Below are 26,178 nucleotides of genomic sequence, written 5' to 3'. Positions count from 1 at the left end.
TGGTATATAGTATTCTATAGTACAGTTAACCAACAGGCTGTTGGTATATAGTATTCTATAGTACAGTTAACCAACAGGCTGTTGGTATATAGTATTCTATAGTACAGTTAACCAACAGGCTGTTGGTATATAGTATTCTATAGTACAGTTAACCAACAGGCTGTTGGTATATAGTATTGTATAGTACAGTTAACCAACAGGCTGTTGGTATATAGTATTGTATAGTACAGTTAACCAACAGGCTGTTGGTATATAGTATTGTATAGTACAGTTAACCAACAGGCTGTTGGTATATAGTATTGTATAGTACAGTTAACCAACAGGCTGTTGGTATATAGTATTGTATAGTACAGTTAACCAATAGGCTGTTGGTATATAGTATTGTATAGTACAGTTAACCAATAGGCTGTTGGTATATAGTATTCTATAGTACAGTTAACCAATAGGCTGTTGGTATATAGTATTCTATAGTACAGTTAACCAACAGGCTGTTGGTATATAGTATTCTATAGTACAGTTAACCAACAGGCTGTTGGTATATAGTATTCTATAGTACAGTTAACCAACAGGCTGTTGGTATATAGTATTCTATAGGTACAGTTAACCAACAGGCTGTTGGTATATAGTATTGTATAGTACAGTTAACCAACAGGCTGTTGGTATATAGTATTGTATAGTACAGTTAACCAACAGGCTGTTGGTATATAGTATTGTATAGTACAGTTAACCAATAGGCTGTTGGTATATAGTATTCTATAGTACAGTTAACCAATAGGCTGTTGGTATATAGTATTCTATAGTACAGTTAACCAATAGGCTGTTGGTATATAGTATTCTATAGTACAGTTAACCAATAGGCTGTTGGTATATAGTATTCTATAGTACAGTTAACCAATAGGCTGTTGGTATATAGTATTCTATAGTACAGTTAACCAATAGGCTGTTGGTATATAGTATTCTATAGTACAGTTAACCAATAGGCTGTTGGTATATAGTATTCTATAGTACAGTTAACCAATAGGCTGTTGGTATATAGTATTCTATAGTACGGTTAACCAATAGGCTGTTGGTATATAGTATTCTATAGTACAGTTAACCAATAGGCTGTTGGTATATGGTATTCTATAGTACAGTTAACCAATAGGCTGTTGGTATATAGTATTGTATAGTACAGTTAACCAATAGGCTGTTGGTATATAGTATTGTATAGTACAGTTAACCAATAGGCTGTTGGTATATAGTATTCTATAGTACAGTTAACCAAAAGGCTGTTGGTATATAGTATTCTATAGTACAGTTAACCAATAGGCTGTTGGTATATAGTATTCTATAGTACAGTTAACCAATAGGCTGTTGGTATATAGTATTCTATAGTACAGTTAACCAATAGGCTGTTGGTATATAGTATTCTATAGTACAGTTAACCAATAGGCTGTTGGTATATAGTATTATATAGTACAGTTAACCAATAGGCTGTTGGTATATAGTATTCTATAGTACAGTTAACCAACAGGCTGTTGGTATATAGTATTCTATAGTACAGTTAACCAATAGGCTGTTGGTATATAGTATTCTATAGTACAGTTAACCAATAGGCTGTTGGTATATAGTATTCTATAGTACAGTTAACCAATAGGCTGTTGGTATATAGTATTCAGCAAAAAAAGAAATGTCCCCTTTTCAGGACCCTGTCTTTCAAAGGTAATTCGTAAAAATCTAAAATAACTTCACAGATCTTCATTGTAAAGGGTTTAAACACCATTTTCCATGAACCATAAAACACTGTACTATAAACACTATTTATGAACCATAAACAATTAATGAACATGCACCTGTGGAACGGTCGTTAAGACACTAACAGCTTACAGACGGTAGGCAATTAAGGTCACAGTTATGAAAACTTGGGACACTAAAGAGGCCTTTCTACTGACTCTGAAAAACACCAAAAGAAAGATGCCCAGGGTCCCTGCTCATCTGTGTGAACGTGCCTTAGGCATGCTGCAAGGAGGCATGAGGACTGCAGATGTGGCCAGGGCAATAAATTGCCATGTCCGTACTGTGAGACGCCTAAGACAGAGCAACAGGGAGACAGGACGGACAGCTGATCGTCCTCGCAGTGGCAGATCATGTGTAACAACACCTGCACAGGATCGGTACATCCGATCACCACACCTGCGGGACAGGTACAGGATGGCAACAACAACTGTTGAAGGTACACCAGGAACGCACAATCCTTCCATCAGTGCTCAGACTGTCCGCAATATGCTGAGAGAGGCTGGACTGAGGGCTTGTAGGCCTGTTGTAAGGCAGGTCCTCACCAGACATCACCGCAACAACGTTGGCTATGGGCACAAACCCACCGACAGGACTGACATAAAGTGCTCTTCACTGGCGAGTCACGGTTTTGTCTCGCCAGGCGTGATGGTCGGATTCATGTTTATTGTCAAAGGAATGAGCGTTACACCGAGGCCTGTACTCTGGAGCGGGATCGATTTGGAGGTGGAGGGTCTGTCATGGTCTGGGGCGGTGAGTCACAGCATCATCGGACTGAGCTTGTTGTCATTGCAGGCAATCTCAGCGCTGTGCGTTACAGGGAAGACATCCTCCTCCCTCATGTGGTACCCTTCCTGCAGGCTCATCCTGACATGACCCTCCAGCATGACAATGCCACCAGCCATACTACTCGTTCTGTGTGTGATTTCCTGCAAGACAGGAATGTCAGTGTTCTGCCAAGGCCAGCGAAGAGCCCGGATCTTAATCCAATTGAGCACGTCTGGTACCTGTTGGATCGGAGGGTGAGGGGTGAGGGCTTGCCCCCCCCCCCCCCAGAAATGTCTGGGAACTTGCAGGTGCCTTGGTGGAAGAGTGAGGTAACATCTCACAGCAATAACAGGCAAACCTGGTGCAGTCCATGAAGAGGAGATGCACTGCAGTGCTTAATTCAGCTGGTGGCCACACCAGATACTGACTGTTACTTTTGATTTTGACCCCCCCCCTTTGTTCAGGGACTCATTATTCCATTTCCTGTTAGTCACATGCCTACGGAACTTGTTCAGTTTATGTCTCAGTTGTTGAATCTTGTCATGTTCATATAAATATTTACACATTACAAGTTTGCTGAAAATAAACGCAGTTGACAGTGAGCGGACGTTTCGTTTTTAACGGAGTTTAGTACTCTATAGGAAATTGTCAACTGATCTGCCTGTCGCAGTTCTGTTTGTGCTGTCTTGACTCCTTGTCACTCATCATTTATTGTCAAGACGGCACAAACAGATCTGGGACTCGGGCTAGGACCCCACCCTCTGATTAGACTTACAGAGCAGCTTATTGGTCCTGCTGTTGAGAGGTTCAGAGGCAGTGGGGTCCTTGTTCTTCTCGTTGTCTTCTATAGGTCGGAAGTGAGCCAAGGTTCTCATGAAGCCCCTGAAGTTCACCTGGTCCTCCCTGAGAAAGAAAAAAAAAAAACACACAGCCGGGACAACAACAATTACATCAACCTGACCAGAAGAGCCTTCATTGAGACATAGGATATTTCTATTTTTAAGCTGTATAATTTGCTGAATAGACACACAGCAAAACAGGTAATTCACATGATTGGTCATGACACCTTAGACCAACGCAACCTTCTAATACCAGGCTATTCATTGTGGCCCACATGACTAGGGCTGTGGCGGTCATTTAGCAGACACTATCTGCTTGGACTTACCGTGGTATTATTTTATAGTATTTACAATACAAGTGATCACAACTGAATAAAAATAGATTTCCGAGGGGAGTGTGCAAACGCATCAATTCCATGTTGAGCAATTAACAAAGACAGGATTTGAAACTGGTCCTCCTATAATAGGGTTAAATTACAGTTGATTATACAACACTAGTTATGATAGAAACCTTAGGCTATACACTGACCAGGTGAATGCTACAATCCCTTATTGATGTCAAGTGTTAAATCCACTTCAATTCAGTGTAGAATGAAGGGAAGGAGACGGGTTAACTGATATTGTTTAAGCCTTGAGACAATTGAGACATGGATTGTGTATGTGTGCCATGTAGAGTTTAAATGGACAAGACAAAAGATGCCTTTGAAAGTGCCTTTGAACAGGGAATAGAGCCCTGAGTACCAGGCCATTAGGACCTGGAGGGACAATAGAGCCCTGAGTACCAGGTGATTAGGACCTGACGGAGGGACATTAGAGCTCTGAGTACCAGTCCATAGGACCTGACGGAGGGACGATAGAGCTCTGAGTACCAGGTCAATTAGGACCTGATGGAGGGACAATAGAGCCCTGAGTACCAGGCCATTAGCAACCTGATGGAGGGGAAATAAAGCCCTGAGTACCAGGCCATTAGCAACCTGATGGAGGGGAAATAAAGCCCTGAGTACCAGGCCATTAGCAACCTGATGGAGGGGAAATAAAGCCCTGAGTACCAGGTCATTAGGACCTGATGGAGGGACAATAGAGCTCTGAGTACCAGTCCATAGGACCTGACGGAGGGACGATAGAGCCCTGAGTACCAGGTGATTAGGACCTGACGGAGGGACATTAGAGCTCTGAGTACCAGGTGATTAGGACCTGATGGAGGGGACATTAGAGCTCTGAGTACCAGGTGATTAGGACCTGATGGAGGGACAATAGAGCCCTGAGTACCAGGTCATTAGGACCTGATGGAGGGACAATAGAGCCCCGAGTACCAGGCCAATAGCGACTGGTCGTTAACAAGCTTGGTAGGCTACTAATGACCATTTACATTTACATTACATTTAAGTCATTTAGCAGACGCTCTTATCCAGAGCGACTTACAAATTCAGCAGCATCAGAGCGCCGTTTTAGAGAAGCCTAGTTACTGTGACTCAAATGGTCACATGGAATTTGACTGCGGCCATGACATTGTTAAAAGCTAAAATTAAGTTGTCTACACACTACGTTTTGGGATTGTAATGATATTAGGTCTATCCGAGGCTGTTTGTTTTGGGATTGTAATGATATTAGGTCTATCCGAGGCTGTTTGTTTTGGGATTGTAATGATATTAGGTCTATCCGAGGCTGTTTGTTTTGGGAGTGTAATGATATTAGGTCTATCCGAGGCTGTTTGTTTTGGGAGTGTAATGATATTAGGTCTATCCGAGGCTGTTTGTTTTGGGATTGTAATGATATTAGGTCTATCCGAGGCTGTTTGTTTTGGGATTGTAATGATATTAGGTCTATCCGAGGCTGTTTGTTTTGGGATTGTAATGATATTAGGTCTATCCGAGGCTGTTTGTTTTGGGATTGTAATGATATTAGGTCTATCCGAGGCATGTTGTCGAAAAAAAACACGAAACTTTCATGTGAATTTCAAAGACCAGCACAACCGGTTTTACGCACTTAAAAACTTAAGAAAATGCATTACAATATAAATACAATGTTAAGGTAGACTCAAACAAAGGAATGTCTACTGTATGTTTAACATACATTACTAAATGGGTTTGTTCGTGTGGTGAGTGACTCGAGTCAAAGCTATGTGCATCTTTAAAGGAAATCAGGGAAACACATACTACTCACCCCTCGGGAAAGAAGGCATTGATGATTCTGTCTCCCAGAGGATTGATGGCCAACTCCGGGATCCGTTGGAAATCTTCCCGACTTCAGAAACAGGAGAGGAGAGGAAGAATTTACCCAACAACAACAAAGGGAACTATTTTCCAAGGCTGCGTTTACACAGACAGCCCAATTCTGATCTCCCACCCCCCCAACTAATAGGTCTTTTGACCAATCACATCTGATCTTTTTCAGTGCTGATCGGATTGGTCGAAAGATCAATTAGTGAAACATATCAGAATTGGGCTGCCTGTTTAAAAACGCATCCTATGAGTTTGACCCCACTTCCAATCACACACCATGGATCAAAGACCAGCAGATGAGTGGAGAGATACTGACATCACTCTGGGCAATGTCTTGTTGAAATGATATCACACATCACTCTGGGTAATGTCTTGTTGAAATGATATCACACATCACTCTGGGTAATGTCTTGTTGAAATGATATCACACATCACTCTGGGTAATGTCTTGTTGAAATGATATCACACATCACTCTGGGTAATGTCTTGTTGAAATGATATCACACATCACTCTGGGCAAAGTCTTGTTGAAATGATATCACACATCACTCTGGGTAATGTCTTGTTGAAATGATATCACACATCACTCTGGGCAAAGTCTTGTTGAAATGATATCACACATCACTCTGTAATGTCTTGTTGAAATGATATCACACATCACTCTGGGCAAAGTCTTGTTGAAATGATATCACACATCACTCTGGGCAATGTCTTGTTGAAATGATATCACACATCACTCTGGGCAAAGTCTTGTTGAAATGATATCACACATCACTCTGGGTAATGTCTTGTTGAAATGATATCACACATCACTCTGGGCAAAGTCTTGTTGAAATGATATCACACATCACTCTGGGCAATGTCTTGTTGAAATGATATCACACATCACTCTGGGCAATGTCTTGTAGAAATGATATCACACATCACTCTGGGCAATGTCTTGTTGAAATGATATCACACATCACTCTGGGTAATGTCTTGTTGAAATGATATCACACATCACTCTGGGCAATGTCTTGTAGAAATGATATCACACATCACTCTGGGCAAAGTCTTGTTGAAATGATATCACACATCACTCTGGGCAATGTCTTGTTGAAATGATATCACACATCACTCTGGGCAAAGTCTTGTTGAAATGATATCACACATCACTCTGGGCAATGTCTTGTTGAAATGATATCACACATCACTCTGGGTAATGTCTTGTTGAAATGATATCACACATCACTCTGGGTAATGTCTTGTTGAAATGATATCACACATCACTCTGGGTAATGTCTTGTTGAAATGATATCACACATCACTCTGGGTAATGTCTTGTTGAAATGATATCACACATCACTCTGGGCAAAGTCTTGTTGAAATGATATCACACATCACTCTGGGTAATGTCTTGTTGAAATGATATCACACATCACTCTGGGCAATGTCTTGTAGAAATGATATCACACATCACTCTGGGCAAAGTGTTGTTGAAATGATATCACACATCACTCTGGGCAATGTCTTGTAGAAATGATATCACACATCACTCTGGGCAATGTCTTGTAGAAATGATATCACACATCACTCTGGGCAAAGTCTTGTTGAAATGATATCACACATCACTCTGGGCAATGTCTTGTTGAAATGATATCACACATCACTCTGGGCAATGTCTTGTTGAAATGATATCACATTTCACTTAGGTCAATTTGAGGTGTACCTTTGGATGTATTTCAAGGCCTACATTCAAACCCAGTGCCTCTGTTTGACATCATGTGGAAATTAAAAGAAATCAGCCAAGACCTCAGAATTTTTTTGTTGTAGACCTCCACAAGTCTGGTTCATCCTTGGGAGCATTTTCCAAACGCCTGAAGGTACCACATTCATCTACAAACAATAGTACGCAAGTATAAACCCCATGGGACCACACAGCCGTCATACCAGTCAGGAAGGAGCGGTCTCCTAGAGATAAATGTACTTTGGTGTGAAAAGTGCAAAGGACCTTGTGCGGATGCTGGAGGAAACAGATACAAAAGTATCTATATCCACAGTAAAACGAGTCATATATTGACACAACCTGAAAGGCCGCTCAGCAAGGAAGAAGCCACTGCTCCAAAACCCCCATAAAAAAGCCAGACTATGGTTTACAACTGCACATGGGGACAAAGGTTGTACTTTTTGGAGAAATGTCCTCTGGTCTGATGAAACAAAATAGAACTGTTTGGCCTTAATGACCATCGTTATGTTTGGAGGAAAAAGGGGGGGCTTGCAAGTCAAGAACACCATCCCAACTGTGAAGCACGGGGATGGCAGCATCATGTTGTGGGGGTGGTCTGCTGCAGGAGGGACTGGTGCTCTTCATATAGATGGCATCATGAGGCAGGGAAATTATGTGGATATATTGAAGCAACATCTCAAGACATCAGTCAGGAAGTTAAAGCTTGGTCGCAAATGGGTCTTCCAAATGGACAATGACCCCAAGCATACTTCCAAAGTTCTGGCAAAATGGCTTAAGGACAACAAAGTCAAGGTATTGGAGTGGCCATTTGTGGGCAGAACTGCACGCTAGCCCCACTGTATACCCCAATACCGACTGGACGCCAGCTCCACTGTATACCCCAATACAGACTGGACGCCAGCTCCACTGTATACCCCAATACAGACTGGACGCTAGACTGTAACCCCAATCACAGACGCCTAGCTCCACTGTATACCCCAATACAGAGACTGCTCCACTGACAGACTGGACGCTAGCTCCACTGTATACCCCAATACAGACGCTAGCTCCACTGTATACCCCAATACAGACTGGGACGCTAGCTCCACTGTATACCCCAATACAGACTGGACGCTAGCTCCACTGTATACCCCAATACGGACTGGACGCTAGCTCCACTGTATACCCCAATACAGACTGACGCTAGCTCCACTGTATACCCCAATACAGACTGGACGCTAGCTCCACTGTATACCCTAATACAGACTGGACGCAGCTCCACTGTATACCCCAATGCTAGCTCCACTGTATACCCCAATACAGACTGACGCTAGCTCCACTGTATACCCCAATACAGACTGGACGCTAGCTCCACTGTATACCCCAATACAGACTGGACGCTAGCTCCACTGTATACCCTAATACAGACTGGATACACTGTATACCCCAATACAGACTGGACGCTAGCTCCACTGTATACCCCAATACAGACTGACGCTCCAGCTCCACTGTATACCCCAATACAGACTGGACGCTAGCTCCACTGTATACCCCAATACAGACTGCATGCTAGCTCCACTGTATACCTGACGTGGCTGTAGTGTTGTGTCAACTGATGAATGATTAAGACAGTCATCACCGGACTTTAAAATCCGGCCCAGCGCCACTGTATACCCCAATACAGACTGACGCTAGCTCCACTGTATACCCCAATACAGACTGGACGCTAGCTCCACTGTATACCCAATACAGATTGCATGCTATACAGCTGCATGCTAGCTCCACTGTATACCCCAATACAGACTGCATGCTAGTTCCACTGTATACCTGACGTGGCTGTAGTGTTGTGGCAACTGATGAATGATTAAGACAAGTCACCTTGGCCCAGCGCCACTGTATACCCCAATACAGACTGCATGCTAGCCCCACTGTATACCCCAATACAGACTGCATGCTAGCCCCACTGTATACCCCAATACAGACTGCATGCTAGCCCCACTGTATACCCCAATACAGACTGTATGCTAGCTCCACTGTATACCCCAATACAGACTGCATGCTAGCTCCACTGTATACCCCAATACAGACTGGACGCTAGCTCCACTGTATACCCCAATACAGACTGGACGCTAGCTCCACTGTATACCCCAATACAGACTGGACGCTAGCTCCACTGTATACCCCAATACAGACTGGACGCTAGCTCCACTGTATAAATACAGACTGGACGCTAGCCCACTTATACCCCAATACAGACTGGACGCTAGCTCCACTGTATACCCCAATACAGACTGGACGCTAGCTCCACTGTATACCCCAATACAGACTGCATGCTAGCCCCACTGCATACCTCAATACAGACTGCATGCTAGCTCCACTGTATACCCCAATACAGACTGCATGCTAGCTCCACTGTATACCCCAATACAGACTGTATGCTAGCTCCACTGTATACCCCAATACAGACTGCATGCTAGTTCCACTGTATACCTGACGTGGCTGTAGTGTTGTGGCAACTGATGAATGATTAAGACAGGTCACCTTGGATTCACCGGACCAGCTTTAAAATCCGGCCCAGCGCCACTGTATACCCCAATACAGACTGGACGCTTCATTGAGAGGACATAGAAAACCCACACTTGTTGTGTGTAAACAGACAAAGTGGTGCAGTTAATTTTCAGTATTACACCCGGTTAAATGACCCCCCCACCCGACTTAATAGTCAGTAGTAACATCATTTCATAGACGGACTGGATAAATGGAGTCAATGTGTGGCTGGAATCCCGGAGGTTTCTTTCTGCATAGTGGGTGAAAACTATAGAGCCTCGGCCACTCAGAGAGAGAACAGAGCTGGAGTTGAACTGTGATGGGATTTAAAAATGACCGATTGTTTTCCCTCTGAAGGTCAGCGAGCAATTGAGATCTCAGAGGTCAATCACACCGTCTCCCACGTCTGTTAGCAATGTCGTGCTTACTCGCCATCACTAGATGTGGAAATAAAGAACTACATAGTGAGGTCTGTGGCACGCAAGTGCTGCAGTTCATATCGAAGTTCGAGTTGTCAGACTCCGGTCAAAACAATCTGTTTCTTCAGCGTCCCCAGTGACACACACACCAGTATGGGTAGTAGGGTACTGCAGGCAACGCCCGAGCCAAGAGTGATGAATCTTGGGAAGCCTCTTGAACCAAAGGAGTAGTGTTTTCACAGACCAGAGGTTTTTTATTTTACATATATTTAACTAGGCAAGTCAGTTAAGAACAAATTATTATTTTCAATGACGGCCTAGGAACAGTGGGTTAACTGGCTGTCCAGGGGCAGAACGACAGATTTGTACCTTGTCAGCTCGGGGATTTGAACTTGCAACCTTTTGGTTACTAGTCCAACTCTCTAACCACTAGGCTACCCTGCCAACCCAGGTCGAGGCGAAAAACTTCAAAATCACATCAGCTCAGAACATTCTGTACTTACACGGCCACTTTGAAGTAAGGAAAATGGTCACGTGCCTCTAAGCGATATTCACTGGCATGGAGGCATACTGTGTTCCTACACAACATTGCCAAGTTGGCTCTGATGGTCACAGAGAAGTGATATGGGGACGAAGGGCAATCATGAACAGTCAAGTAAATGTCTTACAGCTGTCTCACATCCTCAATACTCTCTTAACGAAGAGACTACATTCCATAACCAATAGAACGTAAAGAACAGCAGCTATCGACATAAATCAACTATTTTCCAGTGGACAAACACCATTAGCTCTAATTTAAATGAATTGTAAATCATTTACAATGCCTCCTAGGGCTGGGAATTCCCAGGAACCTCACCGTAGGATATTATCACCATACCTAGGTGCTATTTTGAAATTAACTAGACATGTGTGATGCTATACGAATAGTGAGATTCTACACGAATAGTGTGATTCTACACGAATAGTGTGATTCTATATGAACAGTGATTCTACATGTATTCTGATTCTATATGAAGTGTGATTCTCCATGAATAGTGAGATTCTATATGAAGTGTGATTCTATATGAATAGTGAGATTCTATATGAACAGTGATTCTACATGTATTCTGATTCTATATGAATAGTGAGATTCTCCATGAATAGTGAGATTCTATATGAAGTGAGAATCTATATGAACAGTGTGATTCTATATGAACAGTGTGATTCTATATGAACAGTGTGATTCTATATGAACAGTGTGATTCTATATGAACAGTGTGATTCTATATGAACAGTGATTCTACATGAACAGTGATTCTATATGAATTTGCGATTCGATACTGTGATTTGATGTTCCAAACATATTCCTCACTATATCTGCTGTAGAGAGACAAGAGCGTAAGAAAACTAAAATAAGGGAATAAGTGCTGAAAAAAGGCCCCCCTATTTTATTTAAAATGACTGAGAACAAGCTATAGGATTAAAAATAGCTGAGTTTTGGCTAACACCACCTACAGTTGCAATATATATATTTATTTATATATTTTTTTTTAAATGATACGAGTCAAATAGATTTAATATCGTCCAAAAATAATATTGCAACTATGGATCCCCCCCCACATCACTAATGCCCCCCCCTCCCACAGAGAGTCAGAGGACATCACAGATTCCCCTTGTCCTCCTTTCTGTGTAGGCCTATCATGTCATGGCTATGACTTCAGTGTTTGGCTGGAAGTCTGAGGGTGTGTTCGTAAATTCAATCTGGAGTGCAAGAGAGCGTTCAGAGTGCGCTCTGGGCATCGGTAAATTCTGAGCTTTTCGCTCTCCCGAGCTTTCAGAGTGCACACTGGACGCTCTGGCCAAGGAGAAGGGTTGATCCGATCGTTCTGACCCAAGCTAACGTTGGCTAGCTTGTCAGCTACTTCCAGACACAAATGACAGAACATCTCACACGGACCATTTTACTCTCCCTAGCAGAGCTGGTTAGGCTGTTTTCATGTTATCCAGAGCGTTGGTGACTGTAACCCTGCTGCTGGCAACAATTTATTTATGCTTTTTTTTTGCCAAAGTTTACAGACACCGGTCATATTCAGCGAGTGTTGAGTGTTCTTAAATTCATCAGTTATTCTGCCCTCTGGCACACTCAGGCGAGAGTGCTCTGAAAATCGGAGTAGACAGCCAAAGTGAATTTACGAACGCACCCCGAGTGTTTCATCAAGCTTGTTGTGTGTGTGCGTGTCCCAGTGGAATTGCGTGATGGGGCTGCTGTCTGTACCTGAGCGTGCCGTTCTCTCCTTTGTCCAAGCTGGTGAAGCGACTGTAGAGCCGGGTGATCTGGCTGTGGGAAACTGCAAAGAAACACACCATGTCAGTGACAGGGATAGTTGAGATCATGCTTTTATTAAAGGCCTCAGGTCTTAATGTACGAACAACACTTCTACACAGGACTACGATGATGTGAAGGAGATTGGTAGCTTGTCCATACTTTGTCAGTAGTTTGTTTCATTGTCGTGATCCACTGGACTAACACACGCGTGTAATGATTTAGTAGAGCTTTCCTCTGGTAACAATAATGGCTCTGCTCAAGTCACAGATTAGCAGAGAAACCCAAAACTCACCGTCACCAGGCATTACATATCACAACACCAGTATACATAACACTACATTCATCAAAGTATGTGGACACCTGCTCGTTAAACATCTCATTCCAAAATCGTAGGCATTAATATGGAGTTGGTCTCTCCGTTGCTGCTATAACAGCCTCCGCTCTTCTGGGAAGGCTTTCCACTGGATGTTGGAACGTTGCTGCTATAACAGCTTCCACTCTTCTGGCAAGGCTTTCCACTAGATGTAGGAACATTGCTGCTATAACAGCCTCCACTCTTCTGGGAAGGCTTTCCACTAGATGTTGGAACATTGCTGCTATAACAGCCTCCACTCTTCTGGGAAGGCTTTCCACTAGTTGTTGGAACGTTGCTGCTATAACAGCCTCCACTCTTCTGGGAAGGCTTTCCACTAGATGTTGGAACGTTGCTGCTATAACAGCCTCCACTCTTCTGGGAAGGCTTTCTGGGAAGGCTTTCCACTGGATGTTGAACGTTGCTGCTATAACAGCCTCCACTCTTCTGGGAAGGCTCTCTACTAGATGTAGGAACATTGCTGCTATAACAGCCTCCACTCTTCTGGGAAGGCTTTCCACTAGATGTAGGAACATTGCTGCTATAACAGCCTCCACTCTTCTGGGAAGGCTTTCCACTAGATGTAGGAACATTGCTGCTATAACAGGCTCCACTCTTCTGGGAAGGCTTTCCACTAGATGTAGGAACATTGCTGCTGGGGACTTGCTTCCATTCAACCACGGGCATTAGTGAGGACGGGCACTGAAACAGGAAAGGGCATTCCTCAAACTGTTTCCAAAATATTGGCTGCACAGAATAATCTAGAATGTCATTGTATGCTGTAGCATTAAGATTTCCCTTCCCTGGAACTAAGTGGCCAAGTCTGAACCATGAAAAACAGCCCCAGACCATTATTCCTCAACCACCAAACTTTATAGCTAGTACTATGAATTGGGGCAAACCCAGATTAGTCCGTCGGAGTGGCAGATGGTGAAGCGTGATACATCACTCCAGAGAGCGTGTTTCCACTGCTCCAGAGTCCAATGGCGGCGAGCTTTACACCACTTCAGCTGACGCTTGGCATTGAGCGTGGTGATCTTAGGCTCGTGTGCGACTGCTCGACCATGGAAACCCATTTCATGAAGCTCTCGACAAACAGTTATTGTGTTGAAGTTGCTTCCAGAGGCAGTTTGTAACTTGTTATTGAGCGTTGAAACCGAGGACAGACTATTTTTTTTAACGACCTACATGCTTCAGCACTCGGCAGTCCAGTTCTGTGAGATTGTGTTACCTACCACTCCTTGACATTCCCACTTCACAATAACAGCACTTACAGCTGACCGGGGGGCAGCTCTAGCAGGGAAGAAATTTGACAAACTGACATGATGAGAATGTGTCACCCTATGACGGGAGCTCTTCAGTAAGGCCATTCTACTGCCAATGTTTGTCTACGGCTGCGTGCTCGATTTAATACACCTGTCAGCAACGGGTGTGGCTGAAATAGCCGAATCCACTATTTTGAAAAGGGTGCCAACATACTTTTGTATATATAGCTTAACTAGTTATGTGAAATAACAACGTGCTATGATATTACAAGATAGTGAGAGCTTGTCATTAACGGCTCGTTGGCCCCACACCCGCTTTGGTAAAAGTGGAGAAGTCAACTCACAGCCTGTCTCCTTTTTGATTTCTTCAATCTCCTCTTCTCTCAGTAATGTCGATGCTCTGGATCCCATTGTAAAGTCCTTCCTTCACAACAAAATCCCTAGTTACGCTAACAAGTTGTTTGACGCAGGTTTCGAAGAGATTTGTTAGCTAACGTTTGCTGATTCGTGCTAACTAGCGGAAGAGAGAGACAGAGAAAAAAAAAACTGGATATAAACGAAGCAAGCTAGCAAATTTCGCAACGTTTCGATAGTCTACGTTGAATCCAATTGTCTACCGTTAATAATTTCCTTATAATCGTTCTTTTTAATGATTATTCCGAGTTCGCCTGTGAAACAGCTGACCGGAGAGCTGTCAGTTTGCTCTGTTCAGCACTGTGAAGAGGTCAGGCGGGGTCACGCCTGAAGCGCCGAATTCATGACGTAGTCACGCAGAGTGAGTCGAATGGAAATTAAATGATTATAATAACATTTTTTTCTATGATTACAATTGCACTAGAATTGTTTATTTAAAAAATATGTTTCGTTTGTTTGTTCCAGTATTTTCTCATTAATACCTGCGTTCTGTTTTGCTGTAATGTAAGAACGTAAATTGTTGATCTGTATTTTGAATTAAAAATAAAATAGAAAGAGCACTTCAACGCTGCGATTGGGTTGGTCTTCATTTAAGTTTAGAGTTACGCATACGATTAGCAGTGTGGTTAAACTCATGGTTTAGGATTCAAATCTGAATTTAAGAAGATAAATTGTAGGAATAGGCGGGGTTTAGGCAATAATTATGACTTTGTGGCTGTGGGAACAAGTGACAGCCCGTGATTTTACTACACACTCCAGTACAGTAGGTGGCGGCACTTGTTAGCTGACAGACACAATATTATAGAAGAGCCTTTCGCAGAGCACCTCGACACGAGACCGTTGTACTGGTCATTCGTAACGGGTTGCCGTTACGTTACCTAATTGGCATGTCACCATGGCATCCAGATGACCAATATCAAAATAGACATAACTTTATTTGACAAGTTTTAACTAGCGCTATGCTGCTATTTAACCTTTATTTAACTAAACAAATCAGTTAATAACAAATTATTATTTACATTGCTGGCCGAGTGGGTTAATGGCCTTGCCTTGTTCACATTTTACCTTGTCAGCTAGGGGATTCGATCTCGCAACCTTTCAGGTTCAATTCCAACGCTCTAACCACTAGGCAACCTATGGTTGCCAGCATAAACTTGATTGTTGGGAAGGGCTCATCAGCACCACTTCTTCTATGGTATATTGGCGATTATAAACTGGGTGGTTCAAGCCCTGAATGCTGATTGGCTGACAGCTGTGGACGACGCAATGCGGAGTTACCATATACCTTCTCTGGCCTTATTGCTTAATTGCACGATTTAATGTACATTCCGTTACCTGCTGGGCAGGATGGAAACAGGATTCCAAAAAAACATAACTACATATATCAATGGAGGCTGCTGAGGGGAGGACGGATGGCTCATTATAATGGCTGGACTGGAGAGAATAGAATGGTATCTAACACACCATGAACACTTTGTGAAGACACTGTAGTTATTGTACAGGCTTTGCATTGAAAGGTGTGACTTGGGCCAGCAGCAAATCACCCAGCATCCCACTGCTACCTTGGCTCTGAAGCTAATGTCACCGATGTGAAATGGCTAGTTACTTTGCGGTGGTGCGGGCTCACGGCGTTTCAATCGGTGACGTCACTTGCTCGCGAGACCTCGAAGTAGTTGTTCCACCATTGATTTGTTTCTCTTTTGGTCCATTCGACAACAGAGCGATACGATCCGTGTTTCAGCAGGATGTTGTATCTATACCTTATGTCATGTCATGCCTTATTGGAATGGATTTATTGATAATATCTCTTGGGGAAAAAGTTTGGATGTTGCCACACACATACCTACTTGTTAACAAAATTAAGGAAGTTTCCTTTAAAATTATCCATAAATATTATCCTGCCAACCACTATATGAAGAAGTTTAAGGAAAACATCAACTCAAATTGCTCCTTTTGTAATGACCACCCAGAAACAGTTTGGCAATCTTTTTTGGCATTGTATTAATGGAAGAAAACTGGCAAGACATCAGTGGGTTTATAATTGAACACATTTATGAAAATTTGACACTTTTGTGGAGAGATGTACTGTTTGGATTCTTTACATACAATAGAAATAAGCGGAAACATTTTTATGTAATTAATTTCATTATTCTTTTGGCCAAATTTCATATACACAAATGTAAATTTACAAACAGAAAACCACATTTTCGTACCCTACAAAAATAAATTGAACTGTATTTCAAGACGGTTAAATGCTCTACGAACAAAACAGCTGTTAGAATTGTAAGTATATGCATGTCCCTTAAGGTCCCGTGTGTAATTGTAATGTGATATTGTACCCCTAGCTCGATTGTCTATTGTTTGTTATCTATGTATGCTTGTGTTCCCTCATGTGCTTTATGTATTGATTTGTTGTTAATAAAAAATAATAATAAATAAAAAGTTGTTCCACCATTGCTCTGCAAAGGCATTTTTTGTGGACTGATTGGTAACGATGCTTCGTGGGTGTCAGTTGTTGATGTGTGCAGAGGGTCGAGGAGAGGGACGGAAGCTATACTGTTACACTAAGCAGGGTTGGTCCAGGGACTGACCCCCTGGATGGGAGACCAGATGCTGCTAGAAATTGGAATCCAAGTCAAAATCATTTTTTTCTGCCTCCTAACTCAGGATTTGTTTAACCCTCCTGAGTAACATTTGTGTTCCCCTTCCTGTAGAATGTAGTTCTCCGGGAGATAATAGGTGCAGATTTTCACTGCAGGAATTCAAAAGAAAATAATCTGGCCAGCTAGACTTTGTTGATGGCAAAAACCAAACATCAACGTGGAAGAATAGACATTGAATTGACATCTGTGCACAATTTCTTCATTGGATGTTCTGGGATAAAACAAATCAGTAGTTTGTTTTATCAGCAACCAGCAGCATACCACCCTGCAGGTGTACTAGTTGTTAAAGTACTATGTGAATTTCACCAGGTTCATATATCAATATGTTGTGTTGATTTGTTATGCATGCCTGCATCCTGGGAGAAGGGGAGTGTGTACTTACGTCGAGGTAGGCACGCGTTTTCTGTCTTCAGAAAAGTTTGATTCTTTTAAGTACAAAGTCATACACACAGTGTTTTGTTCATGAATAATGATGTATATTTAGAGGTTACTCATAAGTGGATGGTATTGTTACGATGCACTTGTAACTACTTTTTAGGATGATGTCAACATTCTGAATTCAACATGTGGTTAATAGCTAGCTAAGGTATTAGCAGGCTATTGTATGTGTGAAGGATGTTTAGCTCCTCGAATGATCCCAGTCCCTCCTATTGTGCATCTGTTGTAGAAAGAGGCGACGATTCTCAGAACATAATGTGGCTCTACAAATGTTTTATTTCCTTCTGGATGCAGATGGAGGATGCAGAGAGTGAGTTCTGCTTGATTAAAACGACCTGATCTCCAAAGTCCACGTCTATAGTCTCAATCAACCAACACAACGCAGAGCTACAGTGGTGCAGCATAGCACCGGTTTGCTTCTGAAGCTAAGCAGGGTTGGTCCTGGTCAGTCCCTGAATGGGAGGCCAGGTGGTGTTGGAGGGCCAGTAGGAGGCACTCTTTCCTCTGGTCTAAAAATAAGATCCCAATGCCCCAGGGTAGTGATTGGGGACACTGCCCTGTGTAGGGTGCCGTCTTTCGGATGGGATGTTAAACGGGTGTCCTGACTCTGAGGTCATTAAAGATCCCATGGCACTTATCGTAAGAGTAGGGGTGTTAACCCTGGTGTCCAGGCTAAATTCCTAAACTGTCCCTCATACGGGCACCTAATCATCTGACTTAGAATATGTGGACAACTACAAATACCTAGGTGTCTGGTGAGACTGTAATCTCTCCTTCCAGACCCATATCAAACATCTCCAATCCAAAGTTAAATCTAGAATTGGCTTCCTATTTCGCAACAAAGCATCCTTCACTCATGCTGCCAAACATACCCTTGTAAAACTGACCATCCTACCAATCCTCAACTTTGGCGATGTAATTTACAAAATAGCCTCCAATACCCTAAACAAATTGGATGCAGTCTATCACAGTGCAATTTGTTTTGTCACCAAAGCCCCATATACTACCCACCATTGCGACCTGTACGCTCTCGTTGGCTGGCCTCGCTTCATACTGTCGCCAAACCCACAGGCTCCATGTCATCTACAAGACCCTGCTAGGTAAAGTCCCCCCTTATCTCAGCTCGCTGGTCACCATAGCATCTCCCACCTGTAGCACACGCTCCAGCAGGTATATCTCTCTAGTCACCCCCAAAACCAATTCTTTCTTTGGCCACCTCTCCTTCCAGTTCTCTGCTGCCAATGACTGGAAGGAACTACAAAAAGCACTGAAACTGGAAACACTTATCTCCCTCACTAGCTTTAAGCACCAACTGTCAGAGCAGCTCACAGATTACTGCACCTGTACATAGCCCACCTATATTTTAGCCCAAACAACTCCCTCTTTCCCTACTGTATTTAATTTTATTTATTTAGCTCCTTTGCACCCCATTATTTTTATTTCTACTTTGCACATTCTTCCATTGCAAATCGACCATTCCAGTGTTTTACTTGCTATATTGTATTTACTTTGCCACCATGGCCTTTTTTTGCCTTTACCTCCCTTATCTCACCTCATTTGCTCACATCGTATAAAGACTTGTTGATACTGTATTATTGACTGTATGTTTGTTTTACTCCATGTGTAACTCTGTGTTGTTGTTGTATGTGTCGAACTGCTTTGCTTTATCTTGGCCAGGTCACAATTGTAAATGAGAACTTGTTCTCAACTAGCCTACCTGGTTAAATAAAGGTGTCCTCAACTAGCCTACCTGGTTAAATAAAGGTGTCCTCAACTAGCCTACCTGGTTAAATAAAGGTGTCCTCAACTAGCCTACCTGGTTAAATAAAGGTGTCCTCAACTAGCCTACCTGGTTAAATAAAGGTGTCCTCAACTAGCCTACCTGGTTAAATAAAGGTGTCCTCAACTAGCCTACCTGGTTAAATAAAGGTGTCCTCAACTAGCCTACCTGGTTAAATAAAGGTGTCCTCAACTAGCCTACCTGGTTAAATAAAGGTGTCCTCAACTAGCCTACCTGGTTAAATAAAGGTGTCCTCAACTAGCCTACCTGGTTAAATAAAGGTGTCCTCAACTAGCCTACCTGGTTAAATAAAGGTGTCCTCAACTAGCCTACCTGGTTAAATAAAGGTGTTCTCAACTAGCCTACCTGGTTAAATAAAGGTGTTCTCAACTAGCCTACCTGGTTAAATAAAGGTGTTCTCAACTAGCCTACCTGGTTAAATAAAGGTGAAATAAAAAAATATAAATAAAAAATCCCCAGTTTACAATTGGCTCATTCCTCTCCTCTATAACTATTCCCCAGGTTGTTGCTGTAAATGACTACTTACCTGGTTTAAAAAAAACAAACATTACTATTAAGAATGTCATGGCAACCATTAAACAATACTGAATTATGAGCAAACCAATCTCCACTTCAAAATGGTTGTTTTATTCACACAATTGCTGGAGTCTGCTCCTCAATTCCTTCCACCGCCTCCTAGACGAACATTCAGAAACCTCACCTTTTAAAAAAAGAGCATCGTGTCTGTTGTACCTATCCTCAGCAAAACCAGGTACAGCAGCTGTATCGTTTAACTCAAAACAATCCTAATATGATAACAATTATCTGACTCGGGCAATATCTTAATTAAACCTTGACTAGATATAGAAGGTTCCGACGGCGAGAGCAATGACTAGTCCACAGCGGTTTTAGACTGTCCAGGTTATATTTCAAAATCCGTGTGACAACATCAACATAACCCAATCTCCTGTTTTTAAAGGATCAGGCTATATTGCAGATCATGTGTGATGCTGCAGGATTCCACCTCCAGGTCAGTCTCGCTCAGGGGTGAAGTCCCTTCTCGGATCTGCTTCCCCTTCTACAAGTCATAAACTTAACCATTAGTGGGAGGGGGGGAGCAGAACTGACATTAAGATCAGAAACTAGGTGAACTTCACCCTACTGCAGCAGAGCTACCAGCAGAGCAGAGCTACCAGCAGAGCAGAGCTTCCTGCAGAGCAGAGCAGAGCTACCAGCAGAGCAGAGCTACCAGCAGAGCAGAGCAGAGCTACCTGCAAAGCAGAGCTGACAACCAAGTGGGCAAACTGGCTCCAGATCTCCTCTCAGTGTTCATAGAAATCAGAGCAGTAAAAAAATTAAAAAAACATTCTTCTCATCAAAATCAAAACAAACTGTCACAGGGATATAGTATAGATATAATTTCAACATGAAAAAAAACATATTTAAAAAAAGGTCTCATTAAAACCGGAGGGGAAAAAAAACAAGTTTGAAATCAAAGCTATGATTAGAAGAGAGTAGTGATTAAAAAATAAAAAAGATTCAAACTTTATTTCTTGTCAGTGAAAAGACGAGACTCGTCTTCTCAGACACCCCTGTCTGTAGACACAGCAACCTGATTGGAGGTTTCTCTCTTCAACTAGACACACTTTCTCGATTGTCATCAGGATACTGAGGGGGGAGACAGAAAAATAACACGATTAGACCATGGAAGCAGCTCACTGGAAATGAAATAAACCTTAAACAAAAAAACAATTTTTTGTTTTTGTTGGTCAAATCGTACATTAGTGAAACTTGTCTTCATTGAAAAGCTTGAATTTTAACATGTAACGCAAGGTTGGGGTCACTTCCAATTACAGTGCCTTGCGAAAGTATTCGGCCCCCTTGAACTTTGCGACCTTTTGCCACATTTCAGGCTTCAAACATAAAGATATAAAACTGTATTTTTTTGTGATGAATCAACAACAAGTGGGACACAATCATGAAGTGGAACGACATTTATTGGATATTTCAAACTTTTTTAACAAATCAAAACTGAAAAATTGGGCGTGCAAAATTATTCAGCCCCCTTAAGTTAATACTTTGTAGCGCCACCTTTGCTGCGATTACAGCTGTAAGTCGCTTGGGGTATGTCTCTAACAGTTTTGCACGTCGAGAGACTGAATTTTTTTTCCCATTCCTCCTTGCAAAAACAGCTCGAGCTCAGTGAGGTTGGATGGAGAGCATTTGTGAACAGCAGTTTTCAGTTCTTTCCACAGATTCTCAATTGGATTCAGGTCTGGACTTTGACTTGGCCATTCTAACACCTGGATATGTTTATTTTTGAACCATTCCATTGTAGATTTTGCTTTATGTTTTGGATCATTGTCTCGTTGGAAGACAAATCTCCGTCCCAGTCTCAGGTCTTTGCAGACTCCATCAGGTTTTCTTCCAGAATGGTCCTGTATTTGGCTCCATCCATCTTCCCATCAATTTCAACCATCTTCCCTGTCCCTGCTGAAGAAAAGCAGGCCCAAACCATGATGCTGCCACCACCATGTCTGACAGTGGAGATGGTGTGTTCAGGGTGATGAGCTGTGTTGCTTTTACGCTAAACATAACGTTTTGCATTGTTGCCAAAAGTTCAATTTTGGTTTCATCTGACCAGGGCACCTTCTTCCACATGTTTGGTGTGTCTCCCAGGTGGCTTGTGGCAAACTTTAAACAACACTTTTTATGGATATCTTTAAGAAATGGCTTCCTTCTTGCCACTCTTCCATAAAGGCCAGATTTGTGCAATATACGACTGATTGTTGTCCTATGGACAGAGTCTCCCACCTCAGCTGTAGATCTCTGCAGTTCATCCAGAGTGATCATGGGCCTCTTGGCTGCATCTCTGATCAGTCTTCTCCTTGTAAGAGCTGAAAGTTTAGAGGGACGGCCAGGTCTTGGTAGATTTGCAGTGGTCTGATACTCCTTCCATTTCAATATTATCGCTTGCACAGTGCTCCTTGGGATGTTTAAAGCTTGGGAAATCTTTTGTATCCAAACTCCGGCTTTAAACTTCTTCACAACAGTATCTCGGACCTGCCTGGTGTGTTCCTTGTTCTTCATGATGCTCTCTGCGCTTTTAACGGACCTCTGAGACTATCACAGTGCAGGTGCATTTATACGGAGACTTGATTACACACAGGTGGATTGTATTTATCATCATTAGTCATTTAGGTCAACATTGGATCATTCAGAGATCCTCACTGAACTTCTGGAGAGAGTTTGCTGCACTGAAAGTAAAGGGGGCTGAATAATTTTGCACGCCCAATTTTTCAGTTTTTGATTTGTTAAAAAAGTTTGAAATATCCAATAAATGTTGTTCCACTTCATGATTGTGTCCCACTTGTTGTTGATTCATCACAAAAAAAATACAGTTTTATATCTTTATGTTTGAAGCCTGAAATGTGGCAAAAGGTCGCAAAGTTCAAGGGGGCCGAATACTTTCGCAAGGCACTGTATCTTCAATGAGGAAAATGTGGAATTTTCTGAATAGAATTTTAATTGATCAGAATCCTTGTGGGAAGGTGTAAAAAGAGGTATGAGATGGATACAGTACCAATCTGTTCGATATCCTGACCCACACAGGTTGAACAACGCATACAGGTGCCGCAGATGATACCCATACTGCAACACAAGAACACACGTCACAACTTCCACATACTGTACTCTGATCTAACTTAAAATCACAACAATGACAACTGGGACAGAGCTGTGGAGAGACTTGGGGGCTGGGTCAGAGCTGGTGAGGGCTGGGTCAGAGCTGGTGAGGGCTGGGTCAGAGCTGGGTCAGAGCTAGTGAGGGCTGGGTCAGAGCTGGTGAGGGCTGGGTCAGAGCTGGTGAGGGCTGGGTCCAGAGCTGGGGAGGGCTGGGTCAGAGCTGGTGAGGGCTGGGTCAGAGCTGGGGAGGCCTTGGGGCTGGGTCAGAGCTGGGGAGACCTTGGGGCTGGGTCAGAGCTGGGGAGACCTTGGGGCTGGGTCAGAGCTGGGAGACCTTGGGGCTGGGTCAGAGCTGGGGAGACCTTGGGGCTGGGTCAGAGCTGGGGAGGCCTGGGTCAGAGCTGGGGAGGCCTGGGTCAGAGGTGGGGAGGCCTGGGTCAGAGCTGGGAGGCTGGGTCAGAGCTGGGGAGGCCTGGGTCAGAGCTGGGGAGGCCTGGGTCAGAGCTGGGGAGGCCTGGGTCAGAGCTGGGGAGGCCTGGGTCAGGGCTGGGTCAGACCTTGGGGCTGGGTCAGACCTTGGGGCTGGGTCAGAGCTGGGGAGGCCTGGGTCAGGGCTGGGGAGGCCTGGGTCAGAGCTGGGGAGGCCTGGGTCAGGGCTGGGTCAGACCTTGGGGCTGGGTCAGAGCTGGGGTACCCTGGGGGCTGGGCCGGGCTGTACGTACCTCAGTGGAAAACCAGTCTGAGCAATGTGTCTTGTAATGACTGACAGCATCCTTGTAGCACTGGTGCTGCGTCAGATCCATCTTCACACTCAGAATTTTCGGATTCTCGTGGTTAACGCCCGTCACACACTGCACCACCTTCACCATCTTCTGTCTCAGCTGCTCAACCGCCTAGTGGACACACAGGACACAGACAACCAGAACAGTTCTCCAAGGTCCCCACTTCTATTAAATAACAGAAGCATCTTATGATAAAGCCCGGGTCATGATCATTAGGCACTAAACGGAAAACGATCCGAAATAGAGCGAAATGGGGAGGTACCATGCGACTTCATTGAGAAACACTTTGGTTTCCATTACCGTGTGCCCAGATACATACAACCCAGGTTCGTCAGGAAATAATAACTTAAAAAAAAAAAGTTTAAAGAAGTGTAAAGTAAACACTATTTCCTGTCCATTACGCCTCTCAGAGATGGAACGCAGTGGTTAGAGTGTAGAGGCGGCAGGGTAGCCTAGTGGTTAGAGGGGAGGGGCGGCAGGGTAGCCTAGTGGTTAGAGTGTAGAGGCGGCAGGGTAGCCTAGTGGTTAGAGGGGAGGGGCGGCAGGGTAGCCTAGTGGTTAGAGTGTAGAGGCGGCAGGGTAGCCTAGTGGTTAGAGGGGAGGGGCGGCAGGGTAGCCTAGTGGTTAGAGTGTAGGGGCGGCAGGGTAGCCTAGTGGTTAGAGGGGGAGGGGCGGCAGGTAGCCTAGTGGTTAGAGGGGAAGGGCGTGCAGGGCAGCCTAGTGGTTAGAGTGTAGAGGCGGCAGGGTAGCCTAGTGGTTAGAGGGGAGGGGCGGCAGGGTAGCCTAGTGGTTAGAGGGGAGGGGCGGCAGGGTAGCCTAGTGGTTAGAGTGTAGAGGAGGCATGGTAGCCTAGTGGTTAGAGTGTAGAGGAGGCAGGTACCCTATTGGTTAGAGTGTAGAGGAGGCAGGTACCCTAGTGGTTAGAGTGTAGAGGAGGCAGGTAACCTAGTGGTTAGAGTGTAGAGGAGGCAGGGTAGCCTAGTGGTTAGAGTGTAGAGGCGGCAGGTACCCTAGTAGTTAGAGTGTAGAGGAGGCAGGGTAGCCTAGTGGTTAGAGTGTAGGACTAGTAACCGGAAGGTTGCGAGTTCAAACCCCTGAGCTGAGAAGGTACAAATCTGTCGTTCTGCCCCTGAACAGGCAGATAACCCGCTGTTCCTAGGCTGTTATTGTAAATAAGAATTTTTTCTTAACTGCCTCACCGCCTTGTTAAATAAATAAAGGTTAAATAAAGGTAAAAAAAAATAATTTAAAAAACTCCCCGTGGAGTGAAAGAGGTGTGGGACTGCTGGGTCAGAGCTGGGGAGACCGGTACCGTTTACAAGGAATTTATTCTGTCACACGGTCAACCTACCCTCTCCTACCTAACTTAGCACCACCTGGTGCACTAAGCAAATACAGGGGTGGTCCGCCCAGGTCTTAGGGTGTGTATAGACAGTAAATACTACAGGTTATGTATACCCGCAGGCCTCTTGCCTAAGCACACCCAAGGTGCCTTCCCCTTTCCCCCTTGGAACAAAAACAGAATAACAAAACAATTTAAATGATCACAACAGTCCTTTGGACATAAACAAATGACCAGCTACAAAAACACTTCACAAAAAAAGCTCTTGAGAAACAACCAACACAGGATATAACAATAAGGCCTCTCCCCCTGATCAAAACACTTTTACAGCTTCAGAAGGAGAATGGAAGACAGCTGTTTCTGACAAGAGGGTAGAGGTCAGCTCCAATCATCAATGGGGCTGAACAATCAGCTGATTGGGGGAATTTCACACACACACACACACACACACACAACACAGAAACTGGGGAACGTAACAATTACCTTGAGGTGTGAGTAGAGCTGGTAGAGATACTCCTTGGCTGTGGCTGTGTATGTCCTATTGAGGATGGCCATAGGGACGTCAGGGCTGGGGATTAGACCTGGCTCCACTACAGGCTGCAGGGTCATGGGGGGGGCAGGCCGGGCGTTGGCATTACCTTGAAAAGACTTTACCTTCATATTGGCCAGAGTCTAGGGAAAGATTACACAAATATAGATATAGTTGGTTCAACACAGAGACCCCCAGTTGGTTCAACACAGAGACCCCCAGTTGGTTCAACATAGAGACCCCCAGTTGGTTCAACACAGAGACATTTACATTTAAGTCATTTAGCAGACGCTCTTATCCAGAGCGACTTACAAACCCCAGTTGGTTCAACACAGAGACCCCCAGTTGGTT

General features: G+C 43.7%; 2 protein-coding genes across 3 annotated transcripts; both read right to left on the bottom strand.

Moving 5' to 3' along the window:
- Positions 1 to 3,316: 3,316 nt before the first annotated feature.
- On the bottom strand, positions 3,317 to 14,936 carry LOC135535245 (calcineurin B homologous protein 1-like; the record flags this gene model as incomplete). The annotated part of the gene is made up of 4 exons (XM_064961932.1): positions 14,540 to 14,936; positions 12,528 to 12,600; positions 5,544 to 5,624; positions 3,317 to 3,444 (listed from the first exon to the last, which is right to left on the bottom strand). Coding segments are annotated over exons 1-4 (349 nt in total), but the record flags the coding sequence as incomplete, so codon positions are not given.
- Positions 14,937 to 20,119: 5,183 nt separating this feature from the next.
- On the bottom strand, positions 20,120 to 26,001 carry LOC135535246 (legumain-like). 2 transcript variants are annotated; one of them, XM_064961934.1, is made up of 5 exons: positions 25,782 to 26,001; positions 23,897 to 24,067; positions 23,074 to 23,141; positions 21,036 to 21,158; positions 20,120 to 20,568 (listed from the first exon to the last, which is right to left on the bottom strand). In XM_064961934.1, the coding sequence occupies exons 1-4, from the start codon at positions 25,956 to 25,958 to the stop codon at positions 21,047 to 21,049; spliced, it is 528 nt and encodes a 175-aa protein (XP_064818006.1). In that variant the 5' UTR covers positions 25,959 to 26,001; the 3' UTR covers positions 20,120 to 20,568; positions 21,036 to 21,046. The 2 variants fall into 2 exon arrangements, with proteins under 2 accessions (XP_064818006.1, XP_064818005.1); XM_064961933.1 differs by having other exon boundaries at positions 20,120 to 21,158; positions 25,782 to 25,998.
- Positions 26,002 to 26,178: the final 177 nt, after the last annotated feature.

The sequence above is a fragment of the Oncorhynchus masou genome, unplaced genomic scaffold (genome assembly GCF_036934945.1).
Source record: "Oncorhynchus masou masou isolate Uvic2021 unplaced genomic scaffold, UVic_Omas_1.1 unplaced_scaffold_4648, whole genome shotgun sequence".
Lineage (NCBI taxonomy): Eukaryota > Metazoa > Chordata > Actinopteri > Salmoniformes > Salmonidae > Oncorhynchus > Oncorhynchus masou.
Note: the sequence above shows the minus strand (reverse complement) of the source record. Positions and strands in the feature narration are given on the sequence as shown.

What these genes read in the sequence shown, in the direction of transcription:
- LOC135535246 (XM_064961934.1), bottom strand. Translation starts at nt 25,958, where the DNA reads ATGAAGGTAAAGTCTTTTCAAGGTAATGCCAACGCCCGGCCTGCCCCC. An exon ending in CAGACTGGTTTTCCACTGAG is followed by an intron (nt 23,142 to 23,896) that starts GTACGTACAGCC and finishes CTTGTGTTGCAG; the next exon opens with TATGGGTATCATCTGCGGCA. An exon ending in TCAGGATATCGAACAGATTG is followed by an intron (nt 21,159 to 23,073) that starts GTACTGTATCCA and finishes CTCCCCCCTCAG; the next exon opens with TATCCTGATGACAATCGAGA.